Source organism: Nilaparvata lugens, unplaced genomic scaffold (assembly GCF_014356525.2).
Source record: "Nilaparvata lugens isolate BPH unplaced genomic scaffold, ASM1435652v1 scaffold6882, whole genome shotgun sequence".
Taxonomy (NCBI): Eukaryota; Metazoa; Arthropoda; class Insecta; order Hemiptera; family Delphacidae; genus Nilaparvata; species Nilaparvata lugens.
This window is the reverse complement of record NW_024092632.1, coordinates 1-14,790: the sequence shown is the minus strand read 5'-3', so window position 1 is coordinate 14,790 and position 14,790 is coordinate 1. Positions and strand designations below refer to the sequence as shown.

At 33.7% G+C, this 14,790-nt stretch overlaps 1 protein-coding gene across 2 annotated transcripts; it reads left to right on the top strand.

Annotated features, from left to right (window-relative positions):
* Positions 1-8,055: 8,055 nt before the first annotated feature.
* On the top strand, positions 8,056-9,717 carry LOC120356485. Of its 2 annotated transcripts, none has more exons than XM_039445421.1 (2): positions 8,056-8,115; positions 8,919-9,578. In XM_039445421.1, exon 2 carries the CDS (start codon positions 8,935-8,937, stop codon positions 9,301-9,303), a length of 369 nt encoding a protein of 122 aa, XP_039301355.1. In that variant the 5' UTR covers positions 8,056-8,115; positions 8,919-8,934; the 3' UTR covers positions 9,304-9,578. The 2 variants fall into 2 exon arrangements, with proteins under 2 accessions (XP_039301355.1, XP_039301356.1); XM_039445422.1 differs by lacking the exon at positions 8,056-8,115 and adding an exon at positions 9,586-9,717 and having other exon boundaries at positions 8,269-9,136.
* Positions 9,718-14,790: the final 5,073 nt, after the last annotated feature.

Sequence of the window (14,790 nt, the reverse complement as noted above, 5' to 3'; positions counted from 1 at the left end):
TTCCATTCAAATCTGGAAAATCAGTGAATACTATAGAGTGAATATTATAATAAGTAAGTAGAATTGATCCCGTCAACCATGTCCTATTATAGCCTATTTACAACTAATTTTCTTCGCAGATGTGGTTGTGGTTTAAGATTTGCATCTGTGGAGAGAACAATTATTTTATTTTGTTTAATTATAGAGAAAAAACAATATTGAACAACAAGGTACAATGGATTAATGTTATAAGCCTCCATAAGTGTAGGGGAATGTCAGCTAGCCTTCAACTAACTTCAAGCTTGCTTAACCCAACTGTCCAGTTGGAAGTGCATTTGGTAGTGCTTATTTTGGGACTGCATTTGATAAGTGCATTACATAATGGTGTTTCATGTTTCAAATTCATGAACCAGTTACAAGCATAGATAGATAGATAGATTGAATAGCATTCACTGCTCACCTAAATCAGGGGATCTGGAACTTGTCAAAAAATCTAAATGGTCGAACAAAAAATACACAGCCCACAGTAACAAATATACAACACACAGGGAAAGAAAACATTATACCATTCATGTGAAGTAATGTTGAATATACTATTCCTTTGAGTAAAAAGCACTTTTAGAGAAATCAATCTTTAAAACTTTCGATGAGATCTGAAGTTGCGTTCATTCATACTCTTCATGAAATCAGGTAAAATATTATATAATTGGATGCCAGAGCTTCTGTTGCATATTTTTCCATTTTCATCGAAAAAACACACTGGCGTCTGCCGAACGTAACTTTATCACAATGCAGCACCTTGCATTTTCCTTTGATGTCTCTCAATAGAATTTGTTGAACTATTCAGTTGGAAAAATAACTAGTAGTTCTGTGAACAGTAGACCTCGCGCAGTTAAAAACCACAGCTTCCATCAGGGTGAATTATGTGCTGTTATGATGTGTCGGCGAAATATCTATGTCTAAGCCACTAATGGCTGTTTGAAATGTATCGTCAATAATTATTATATTAAGTATAATTATTATAATTAGAATGATAATAATTTGTTGTGAAAAACTTCTATCATACCGAGTTGAAATACCTACTTACCGAGTTGAAAGCAGAGAAAAGTCGAGAGAAAATAACAAGCTAACTACTTTAAGTTATCAATATTGAATGCCTCATCGCTTGCAATAGTTCACACGACAGTTGATTTTTACCAAATAACATTGGGATATTAATTGCATGCGTCATTTCATGCAATTAATAGTCCACTCGACAGCTGATTTATAATGAATAATTCTATAGTCTGATTTTTACGGTAATACTGGCGTTTGAAAGAAACTCTTTTTCCTTTTGTTTTATCCTGGAAATGCAAAATTTTAAAAAACTTTGTATATATATACGTTGACGCGCAATTTAAAGAGTAACATACCTGTTAAATTTCATTGAAATCTAATGCCGCGTTTCGCCGTAAATGCGGAACATAAAAATATTTGGACATAAAGAGAAATGCAAAACCGTCGACTTAAATCTTAGACCTCACTTCGCTCGGTCAATGAAACTTTGGATATCTGAGTTCTTTTTAAAGTACTATTCTATTCTACTTGTTCTACTGAGCCAGTACCATTTTGATTTTTTTTTTCATAGTACGTGGCACTATTGAAATTAACTGTTCTATTGATTTATTCTAACTTTGTCTACAGAATTGTGAAACTGCATATGAGGAGTATTGTATGTTTAATTTGTTTGTTATCCACGTCTGCATCTATTTTCAGTTTGAAGAACTGGATATCAATCTTGATTATTCAAATTTTTTATTGTTCAACATACACACACATTATTTACATACATAGAAAAAGAAGATGATACACACTTTTTTTAGAACAATAATGCTCAAGGTAAAAACCTGTGAGAGGAGAAAAATCTAAATTTTCACATGAAAACGTTACTCGAGAATAATTATATCACCCGGCCTCACAACAGAGAGTCTTAGAGTCCTTGACTTAGAATAGTTAATCTCACAGTTGTACAGTCAGTGTGAGTGAGATTTTCTGCACACATCATGCGTGAATACGCCTGATGGATTGACTCGTATAATCTGAGGATGGTGATAATGATGAGGAAACATGATTCTGTTAAAAGGAATAGTCTCGATCTCCATTATATTCTTAGGGATTTGCTTGTGATCATGTTTCTATAATTTTATCAATTCGAAGATCAGCCTTCAAAAATTTAGGTCAACTTATACATTTCAACTCACGTTGCTACACGTTTCAACTTGGCAAAAAGACAGAGGGGATTAGTATTATTATTCTCTAGAGCCCTGGAAATATCTCTGTTATTGTTCTTGGTACCTTATACAAAAGGGACTCCATAATACAAAAACAAATCAGTCCTTGCCGGACAAAGCTAGAGGAAGAAGAAAAAGAAGAAGAAGAAGAAGAAGAAGAAGAAGAAGAAGAAGAAGAAGAAGAAGAAGAAGAAGTTGACAGGAGGAGGAGAAGAAGAACAAGCGAGAAGAAGAAGATAATAGAAAAAGGAGACAGAAGAATAAGGAAGAAGAGGAAGAAGATGAACAATAATAAGAAGAAAAAATATAGATAGGAGAAGATTATAACCGTTGAGTACACTATTTTATCTTTAACCACTCTTTTGACGAATTGAAAACTTATAAATTACTGGTGGTACTCCCATACAGTAACAGTCAGGGGTGTATTCAAATACCGTTGGATAACATCTTCCAATATTGTTACATTCATCTAGAAGTATAAAATCTGTTCTTTCTTACATTGATATCACTTATGTATAAGTTACTGCAGAATCAAAATTATTTTATATTGACTGAACAATTAAAAGTCACATTGAAATAGTTATTTTGGAGTTTGGTAGAAATAATACATTTACATGGAACTCAATTTATTCATTAAAGGCAATCTACATAATTCTAATAGGTTCTGATAACACATAATGATAAAATAGGTGTTCAATGAATTAATGAAGCCTAACAACTTGAAATATATTTTAAATTATTTAAGATTAAATTGATTCTACCTCGGTGCAAGTCAGCTTCACATTTGTACATGTATCATTGTATCGAATTATTGAATATTTGATGATTTTGGTAAAACAACATTTTAATCCTGGACTAGTAGTTCTATGAACAGTAGACCTCGCGCAGTTATAAAACACAACGTCGTCTCATAATGTCCATAAGAGTAAATCCTGTTTGTATGTTGTGTCGGCAAGATGTCGGTGTGAAAACGCCTAATGGCTGTTGGGGTTAGTGTATCAAAAATATGCTAACATCAAAATCTAATCTCCTTCAACTTACTGGCAACAGGTCAGACCGAGTTGAAAGCAGATAAAGGTTGAGAGAAAATACTATGTTTTCTTTCCGTTACTAATTACATGCGTCATTGCATGCAATGAATAGTCAACACGACAGCTGATTTTTTACTAAGTTACATTGATATATTAATTGCATGCGTTATTGCATGCGTTATTGCATGCAATTAAAAATCCACTCAACAGCTGAATTATTATGGATGATTCTATTCTGATTTTTACTGTAATATTGGCGTTCGAAGGAGACTTTACCTATTGTATTAACCTTGAAATGCAAAATTTTCAAAAAACCTTGTATATACGTCGAGGCACAATTTAAAAAGAAATATACCTGTCAAATTTCATGGTAATCTATTGCTGCGTTTCGACGTAATTGCGGAACATATAAACATAAAGAGAAATGCAAAGCCATCGACTTGAATCTTAGAACTCATTTCGCTCGGTCAATAAATTGAAATTTTAAGAAACCACAATATCCTGGATGAAAAGGGAATCAATTGTTATGTATAGATTTGAATCTGAATGTCTAGGATCCACTAAACAGTCTACTAAGTTCATCATTTTTTCTCCACAGGAGAAACGTTAAAGCTTGCTTCAAATGATGTCACCACATTATTAACATATGTAAATTATATATTTATATATGTATGTCACGTGGATTGAAGGAGCGTTGTTTGTGACGTTGTTTGTTGATTGAAGGAAGATTCTATTTTACTATTTAAATAAATCATAATGTAATTTACTTATCCACTTCGAGATTTACATAGTGATAATAAGAGTAGGAAATGAATGTATAGCAAACACTTCAGTTGCTATGTAGGCCTACTGTATTGTATTCTGTAGTGTCTTATTTTTCACTAAAGTGATGAAGTATCAGAAAATACTATCATTCAGCATTGTTATGTATTATTTTCAATGTCATTTTTTTCTCTTTCTTTTCAATAATTTAAAATTTGTTATTATTTTAAATGAGTAGATAACTTAACTATTGTTTGTTTTTAATCATATTATTTGTATTTATTTTTTTTCGTATTGTTATAATACTTGATAGAGAGTTGAGTGTAAGAGAGGGTCGACTGCGCCCTAACTTCGCTTTCTAAGAAAAATAAAGGCAGTCATTCTATTCTATTCATGTCACCATAATATATATTGTGGAGCTCTTCCTGGGGGAGTCACTCTCACCTCCAAGGATAGGACAACACACGTAGGGTGATGTAATGCTGTATTTAAATGCCTCACGTTGGGCCGGCAAAATCATGTGGAGCGTGATTTGAAGGCTTCACACATGTAGAGTGAATCTTGTACTGAGTCAATGGTGTAGCGGCTATAAATTTTGTAATTGCGTGTGTGGACGCTGAGTGTACACCAGACTGATTGATTCACTACAAGATTCAATACAATTGTCGGAATCGCGGGAGGCCTAAACGCTCGCTCACCCTTGATTCTTCTAATGACAAATTGTATTGTGATGAAATTTTTATAAGTAGTGTAGCGATCGCTAAACACTGAATACGGATACCTTAAAATTATTACCTGTGAAGAATGAGCATACAAAATCATACAGGTCGAGCAAAAATCCCGATGTAGCTAATTTACGGGACTGCGTCTCTAATAAGTTCTGAAGGATTAAAAATACGGTATTTGAACCAAATATCGTTCAGAATATATTTCGAGAACAGAGTCTTGTCGGGTTTTAAGCTCTATTGTAGGAATTTATATGATCTATGGCTGCCTCTGCTGTACAATTGATGCATTCGCTCCTAAGTCGAGGTAGGTAACAGATAAAAGCTGATATATGAGCAGGTAAGGACAAAGAATAAATATCTTGATCTGACCCCACTCGCTACATCCACTTAGACCTGTTCCAATATCCAGCTTAATTCAATTATTCTAATGATCGTATTCGATCGGTTCTTGATAATATAGAACGTATCAGACACAATAATTGACAGGCTTAAGAAATAATCGAACTCAGAAAGCGAATTAACAAAACTGAAATATATTACAATAAAATATGTAATCATACAGTGCAGGTTCAGAATTTGATTTACAGGTTGATAATAATTTAGCATTAACAGAATAGTTAAAAATTTCTTGTGCTTGCATGATACCATGCGTGATTCAACAGAATTTTACAATTGATAAAGTTTAACAGTTTTGAAAAAAAAATAGTGAGAAAAAATGAATTATAAAATATTTTAAAATTGCTCGGGGTCGTGGTTCAGGCAGCGGAGGATAGTTAATCAACTACAAATTCTTAGAAATTAAATATGAATAAATTTTAGACTCTTAAATGCTAAAGCGCTTGTCGGCGTGGCCAATAATTTAACGAAGAAAAATTTATGTTTTTCTGCACTGAAATATTTTCGAAGCGTAGATTGGGGCCCCTTATAACTTATAACTCACGTGAAATTCCTTGGTGGTCGTGGTTTTCTTTTTTAGATCAAAAATCGTTTGATCGGCAGCAATCCAGGCTTCGGTTTCAGCACGTGGGGAATTTTAATTAAATATCTCCTTCACCGAATTAATTAAGGGATAATTTACTTTAAGCTTTTAAATTTATCGATTGATGAGAACAGAAATTTACGAATAACAAATAAATTGGCCTAAAATATCGGCTCACAAATAGAACATTTAAAATCGAACAAGAAATTTTCACAAATAGGTCTTTGGTAACTATAAAAAGAGATCTGCACGGTGAGGATTTCAAAAGGGAAGTGCTCTTTTCTCTAAGCTTTTAGGCTAGACCTTGCTTCTCAGAATCTCAATGTAATAATTTGCATAAAAATTTGCCATTGGTAGAACGCTTGTGACGTAAACATGACGTCAGTGGCAAGTAGTAGAATACAATTCCTTTAATTACAATAATAATTTAATTTATGTAATTCTTAAAACTGCTTAATCTTCTAGACATATTTCCTCTCATACAATGTACACGTGCTAGTGTAACTGATAAGGCAGGGTTGGTGTCTGATAATAGATTAACATGTGTTGCTTTCAAACGATCACCGTCTTGGTGCTATTTCTATGCACTGTGATTGGCTTAGACCTGCCATAGAGATTTAATTACCATGTGGTTCAGTTGAATTAAATTATTAATAAATTAATATTCTTGTACAATTTTTATTAGGTTTGAGATTATTATAATTAATTTCTGCCATTTTATCAATAATATAATTTCATGCTATGACCTATTTAGTTACAATAAGACCTGACGTATAATATAATTTCTTAAATAATAAATAATTTCAACAATAATACATACATTTTATTTTTTATTTTGAAATTCTTGATCCTTTATTGATAGTTTTATAATTTTTAGGAATGATATTTTACCTTGCATGAAAACCGGCATGACATTTGACAATGCTTTGAATCAGTCAGCTGCGTTCGAACTGTTTTAAAAACATCTGATCGATAGTAAACAAAGTGTAACCTCAAAATCAGTGAGCGATTCATAAATAATTTGTGCTTTATTCGCAAAATAATTATAATTTTATTGAATAATTTTCCTAGAAAAATATTCAGTACAGAACGGTACTCTTATCTAATATACAGTTATTGATAAGTAAGCGTTATCGCTCGGTCGCTAACTATTCCTTTAGCAAATTCTTTCATTTTAAAAGGTAATCACAATTTTTCTCTCTTTTCATGAGATCTATTTGAAAAATTCATCACACAAAAGCCCCCAGGATATTTTAAATAGGTAATTGGGAGACGAGTCGAAACAATGACTATTTGAAAAATCCGATATTGTGATGAATACACTATTTCATCTCCTTACTTCTACGAAAACTCAACACTTAACACTAAAAACAATATATCGTGCACTTTTGGCTACGAGAAAATAAATAATTGATTGTTCCTTCCATTGGATACAATCGAAATACAATAATTAATGAGGTCTCTTAGGATCCTTCATTAAAACAACTCCACAACTTCCATTCATGGGTGGCTTATGAGCAGACCCATAACTATAACAAATATACAAGATTTCACATATTACTTCTTAAGATTTGAACAGTATTTGCAACAAATATAGACTTTCATCATTTTTTCATAGTTATTACAGGTTTCGACTCTTTGGTTTGGCTTTTACATAAATTGGGTGAGAGTGTGATTTTACTTCGGTGACTTGACAATCGTCTACCGTTTGACTCGAGCAATTTCTTATTTGCGCTTAGTACGTTGCGTACAAACAGGGTTACACTTGAAATGGCTTTCTTGATTTTTATCAATGTTGGTTACAAATATTAAGTCCTTAAGATTATATTTATCAATTTGAATTTCAATTCATGATCTTTTGATGCAACAGTAATAAATTTCACATTTGAAGGTAAGAATTTCATTTTCTTTGGAGTTTTTTAGAGATACATTCATATAACACAGAACATGCGCATTTCGTGCAAATTAACATAAATATATATTTTTTTTGTTTGTGTTTTTTACTTATAATTCCACATTAAATAATGGGTTACAATAATTAACTAACGATATTGCTTTGATTCTATTAACATTGACTCTAGGATTTCGTACACATTGGTTGGTGGGACGAAGAAAATTATCGAACAGGCGTCGGTTCTGAATAGATTTTTCTATTGATTCTGTATTTCGAGGTTAGATTTACACATTTTTTCAAATAAACTTTGTTTATTTTCTTTCTTCCTATTCACTACTAACTTCATCTGATTTCTAATTTATAATTATTTTCTGTGGATAATACAATTTTTGTTTTTGTTTTCCAGTTGTGCAGATGGTACCAGGCGATTGTTTCTGTGATGACTGTAACATGAGGCAGATGGCTTGATCAGGTTGGTAAATTTTTAGAGTCGTTTTGTAGTTTTATTTTCTTCTGTTATTAAAGTTGATAATAATTTCTTCATTTGAAGTGGATTGTTGTTTATTAGATGAGATGCGGCGAAGTTTAGGTTATGTTGATTATGATTAGGCTGCAGTAGAAAGATGCTAGTCTGCAAAGATATGACTCGGTGGGTAGGCTGTGACTATGAAGAAGTTTGATAGTTGGTGTATTCCACGAATGCAATTTTTCAGTTAATCCGAAATTATTTTCTCCTCAAGCCCCCATCTAAATTTGATTTCGGTATTTGTTTCAAGTTTCCATTCTAATTTGCAACTATCCGTTTTACTAAACTTGGCTTAAAACGAATGTGCCGGCGAAGTAGGTAGATCTCTTCAGCCAATGTTGTCCTTCTTTGTTTACCGGTGACATGTAGTTTGTTATTTTTAAACCTGACATGCCGGTGGTGTCTGTGGGTTTTTCTTGATGATATTTTTCTTTCCTGTATGGCGGTGTACAGTCTGTTTGATTTCAACCGGACATGACTGCGGTGGTTGTAGGTTCTTCTGGATATCGTCTTCCTTTTTCCTTGCATGTCGGTAGGAATCGTGATGTAAGATTTTAGCCTAACATGACAGCGATGTAGATGAATTCTATTAGTTGGTTTTCTTCTTTGACGTATTGTAATCCTTCTTGTTCGTTGTTTTGATTTGTAGGTTTTCAGTTTTGGTTGTGATTCTGATTTGTTGTATGTTTCCATTTCATTTCTATTGTTTATTGGACTATCTTCATGAATGCTGGGTTCATATGTTGCAGGCGCTGTCCTCGGTGGATGGATGGTGATGTGGGCGGTCGGCGGTCCGGGCTGCTCTTCCACTCGGCGGGCAGCGTCCTTGGATTCCTGGTGTCCGGCGCGCGGTGGTACGGGATGTCCCTCTATGCCCTGGATGACGTCCTCAGCTTGGCGGGCGATGTCGTCCGGCTCTTCTTGGCATTCTGCGGGGTGCGGCGCGACTCCAGTCTTGACATTCTCGGTGGGTTGGTTTTCCATACATGTGTTATGTTCGCTTGCTTGTTTGACTTTAACCACCTTTATTGTATCCTTCTCCACATGTATATGTTTCTTAATGCTGACTTCGACGCTGATTTTTCCCATATGCATATCTTCAGATATCCTATCCAATCGGTTATTTGTTTCTAAAATTGATTTATCCAGACACTCAGCTAATTTTTTGATGGTTTTATCTGTGTCACGGAATGCTACATCCATCCGCTGACTCAATTTCTCCAAACCCTGTTCGTTTACCTTCTTTGCTTCTTGAACTTCCTTTTTTAATTCTTCCTTTGCCTGTTTGTTATCTTCCTTTAGTTGTTTGTTGTCTTCCTTTAATTCTTCCTTTGTTTGGTCGCTTTTTTCATTTAAGTTTTTTATTTCTGCATTTGTTTTATTTATTGCTTCATTGGTTTTCCTTATTTCTTTCAGGATGAGGGTCCAGTCAATGGCGGGAGCGGGTGCATGGTTATCAGTTAGCCGCTGGTTTTTTATCCGAGCAACGGTGCGAGAAATGGGAGTTCCTGTTTCTGAGACGTCATCGACTGAGTGCTCTTCTGATGTTTCATCCTCCGGCTCTTGGGCTACCAACGTATCCTCCACCAGAATGCAGCTCTCCTCCACCTGCGTCGAAGATAAATCATCCAGTACATTGGGATGGAAATCGGCGGATGCGGCGGCAGATGCGGATGGCGGCGAACAATCGGGTGAGATGTCCTCGCTGTCCGACAGACTTGGATTGACCTGGTCGTTTCCTGCCATAGTTTGCGGAAAAATAGCGCAACGAAAGTGTGCAGTGAATAAACGTGAAAGTGTTGATGTGATATATAAAATAATTAATAAGAAATCCAATAGAAATTGTTATAGCTTCGTAGTGAGTGAAATACGGAAAAAGTGGTTTAGCAATGTGTTCAGTGATAAAATGAGTCAAGTTAGCAATATCGTTAACATAAAAATGACAAGGACACACAGGATACACAGTGAACACTTATGCGGTAATACAGGTACGCCTCTTATAATTTATTATTACTATTATTATAAATATCTTACTTTTATAATTTCTTGCCGCAATTCAATATATAGGCTAGTGTTCTTTGCACAATTTTATATAAAAGGGGCAGTGTTTTGTTTGAATTATTCCGCAATATATCCGTGATTTAATTTTACTTCCCTCTTTATGTTTTAAAAACTTTAAAAAATGTAAATAACTTCAATCCTCTTTTCTGTAAATTTTTATAAATTGTTTCAATATAGACCTAATATTCTTCAAATAATATGACCTTTCTTATGATATCTCTTATACCTATGACTTATAGTACGACCAATTTTCGAATAACACAATAATAAAATTCTGAGTTCGATTTTTTCTCTAAAAATTCATCAATCGATAAATTTCTTTTCTGTTCAAAAATTGGGTATGGTACGACTTGTTATTTTATATAACAGTGAACAGTTAATACTAAATTCGAAGAAATTCACAACCATGAATTTTTCACAAATTTTCCCGTTGTCAGCGCTATAGTATACTGAGCAACTAAATAATCCTCGTAGTCGATTATCCACCTCTTCAATGCCTATCACTGTTGGGCGCCAAATCATGTGGAGCTCTTCCTGGGGGAGTCACTCTCACCTCCAAGGATAGGACAACACACGTAGGGTGATGTAATGCTGTATTTAAATGCCTCACGTTGGGCCGGCAAAATCATGTGGAGCGTGATTTGAAGGCTTCACACATGTAGAGTGAATCTTGTACTGAGTCAATGGTGTAGCGGCTATAAATTTTGTAATTGCGTGTGTGGACGCTGAGTGTACACCAGACTGATTGATTCACTACAAGATTCAATACAATTGTCGGAATCGCGGGAGGCCTAAACGCTCGCTCACCCTTGATTCTTCTAATGACAAATTGTATTGTGATGAAATTTTTATAAGTAGTGTAGCGATCGCTAAACACTGAATACGGATACCTTAAAATTATTACCTGTGAAGAATGAGCATACAAAATCATACAGGTCGAGCAAAAATCCCGATGTAGCTAATTTACGGGACTGCGTCTCTAATAAGTTCTGAAGGATTAAAAAATATGGTATTTGAACCAAATATCGTTCAGAATATATTTCGAGAACAGAGTCTTGTCGGGTTTTAAGCTCTATTGTAGGAATTTATATGATCTATGGCTGCCTCTGCTGTACAATTGATGCATTCGCTCCTAAGTCGAGGTAGGTAACAGATAAAAGCTGATATATGAGCAGGTAAGGACAAAGAATAAATATCTTGATCTGACCCCACTCGCTACATCCACTTAGACCTGTTCCAATATCCAGCTTAATTCAATTATTCTAATGATCGTATTCGATCGGTTCTTGATAATATAGAACGTATCAGACACAATAATTGACAGGCTTAAGAAATAATCGAACTCAGAAAGCGAATTAACAAAACTGAAATATATTACAATAAAATATGTAATCATACAGTGCAGGTTCAGAATTTGATTTACAGGTTGATAATAATTTTAGCATTAACAGAATAGTTAAAAAATTTCTTGTGCTTGCATGATACCATGCGTGATTCAACAGAATTTTACAATTGATAAAGTTTAACAGTTTTGAAAAAAAAAATAGTGAGAAAAAATGAATTATAAAATATTTTAAAATTGCTCGGGGTCGTGGTTCAGGCAGCGGAGGATAGTTAATCAACTACAAATTCTTAGAAATTAAATACGAATAAATTTTAGACTCTTAAATGCTAAAGCGCTTGTCGGCGTGGCCAATAATTTAACGAAGAAAAATTTATGTTTTTCTGCACTGAAATATTTTCGAAGCGTAGATGGGGCCCCTTATGACTTATAACTCACGTGAATTTCCTTGGCGGTCGTGGTTTTCTTCTTTAGATCAAAAATCGTTTGATCGGCGGCAATCCAGGCTTCGGTTTCAGCACGTGGGGAATTTTAATTTAAATATCTCCTTCACCGAATTAATTAAGGGATAATTTACTTTAAGCTTTTAAATTTATCGATTGATGAGAACAGAAATTTACGAATAACAAATAAATTGGCCTAAAATATCGGCTCACAAATAGAACATTTAAAATCGAACAAGAAATTTTCACAAATAGGTCTTTGGTAACTATAAAAAGAGATCTGCACGGTGAGGATTTCAAAAGGGAAGTGCTCTTTTCTCTAAGCTTTTAGGCTAGACCTTGCTTCTCAGAATCTCAATGTAATAATTTGCATAAAAATTTGCCATTGGTAGAACGCTTGTGACGTAAACATGACGTCAGTGGCAAGTAGTAGAATACAATTCCTTTAATTACAATAATAATTTAATTTATGTAATTCTTAAAACTGCTTAATCTTCTAGACATAGTTCCTCTCATACAATGTACACGTGCTAGTGTAACTGATAAGGCAGGGTTGGTGTCTGATAATAGATTAACATGTGTTGCTTTCAAACGATCACCGTCTTGGTGCTATTTCTATGCACTGTGATTGGCTTAGACCTGCCATAGAGATTTAATTACCATGTGGTTCAGTTGAATTAAATTATTAATAAATTAATATTCTTGTACAATTTTTATTAGGTTTGAGATTATTATAATTAATTTCTGCCATTTTATCAATAATATAATTTCATGCTATGACCTATTTAGTTACAATAAGACCTGACGTATAATATAATTTCTTAAATAATAAATAATTTCAACAATAATACATACATTTTATTTTTTATTTTGAAATTCTTGATCCTTTATTGATAGTTTTATAATTTTTAGGAATGATATTTTACCTTGCATGAAAACCGGCATGACATTTGACAATGCTTTGAATCAGTCAGCTGCGTTCGAACTGTTTTAAAAACATCTGATCGATAGTAAACAAAGTGTAACCTCAAAATCAGTGAGCGATTCATAAATAATTTGTGCTTTATTCGCAAAATAATTATAATTTTATTGAATAATTTTCCTAGAAAAATATTCAGTACAGAACAGTACTCTTATCTAATATACAGTTATTGATAAGTAAGCATTATCGCTCGGTCGCTAACTATTCCTTTAGCAAATTCTTTCATTTTAAAAGGTAATCACAATTTTTCTCTCTTTTCATGAGATCTATTTGAAAAATTCATCACAATATGTATATGTATTAAAAAACAGACGCTTTCTAAGAAAAATAAAGGCAGTCATTCTATTCTATTCATGTCACCATAATATATATGTATATATATTAAAAAACAGATGAAATCCAATTTATTAGAGCAAATGGAATGCCTTCATCTTCATGTGTAGGCAACACACCACACCAACTTGTTCCTGTGAGACTGACCTTGTCTCTGTGACACTACACTTGTTCGAATGGGACTCTACCCTCTTCTTTTTCCACTGACATACTTGTTCCAGTGAAACAGACCTTGTCTCTGTGAGACTCACCTTGTCTCTGTGAGACTCACCTTGTCTCTGTGAGACTCAACTTGTCTCTGTGGGAACTTGTTCCTGTGAGACTGCCATTTATAAAACTACTTGTTCCTATGAAACTTGTCTCTGTGACACTAATATCGTTCAAAAACACTACTTGTCTCTGTGAGAACTTGTCTCTGTGATACGGACCCAGATCAACCACTTCAAAAACATACATTTATTGACCTTCATTAATTAATCAATTAATATAAATAGGAATAAGCACTTGAAATTGAAATTCAAATGCAAACTGCACCTGTTTCCATCATTAGTTACAAGAAAAACGTTCATATTTGTATTTTATTATATAGCCAAGTTTCACATTCTTGGAGCCTGCCGAGTTCGCGTGGATCCTGAAAATGAGACCCGTTTCATATATATAGAGGAACGCGTCTAAGGATAGACGTGGAGTCCGATGTCACAGAGCATTAATTACAATTTATTGACAATAGCTAATGGCTTGAAAAGTATGTTGATGTGACGGATTTGACTTCATTTTGCTGTTTTTTTAGAAATATTGTATAAATTGAACTGAGTTAATTATTTTATTTTTATTTCTCACATAATTTATTGGGAGGCTAAACAATGGAAAAAACTATGGTAATAGCAATATAACCATTTTATTGCATTTTTTCCAAGTGTTTTTATTATTTAAGAAAAGCTGAGAAATCGCAGAAAAACAGCGGAAATACAGATTTTGAGCTCATATTTGAAAGTTCATATTTCATACATCTTTTTAAAGAGCTGCTAGAGAACCAAAATAAACATACATACAAAATTGTAACATAATTTGAAATTGTAGATTTTTAGTTATGTTTATTATGAATGAGTGAGTGATAGTCCAGTTAATATAGACAAAAAAAGGGTGTGCTTGCAATTCATATTGTAGTTCTGATTTTTCAATATATCATTTGGGTACATAATAGAAGTCCAGAACCAATTTCTTAATGCAAAATTTCCTTGTGCTGGATAATGGGTGGCTCAAAACCTCGTTTATTCGGCTCATTTTCCAGTTTTCAGCTATTTCAGCCAAATCTCGTAATCGGACAGAAAAATTTACTCTTGCCTTTTTTTCATCAACAATATCTCCTGATTGTTACCATTTAGATGTGTAATTCAAAATCCCTCTAAGTGTATTTTTGTGTTCTACAATCTGAAATCAGGTAGAGCGCACTATTTCAT

Excerpts from the sequence above, each read along its gene's own strand:
- LOC120356485 (XM_039445421.1), top strand. The coding sequence starts at position 8,935 with ATGGATGGTGATGTGGGCGGTCGGCGGTCCGGGCTGCTCTTCCACTCG.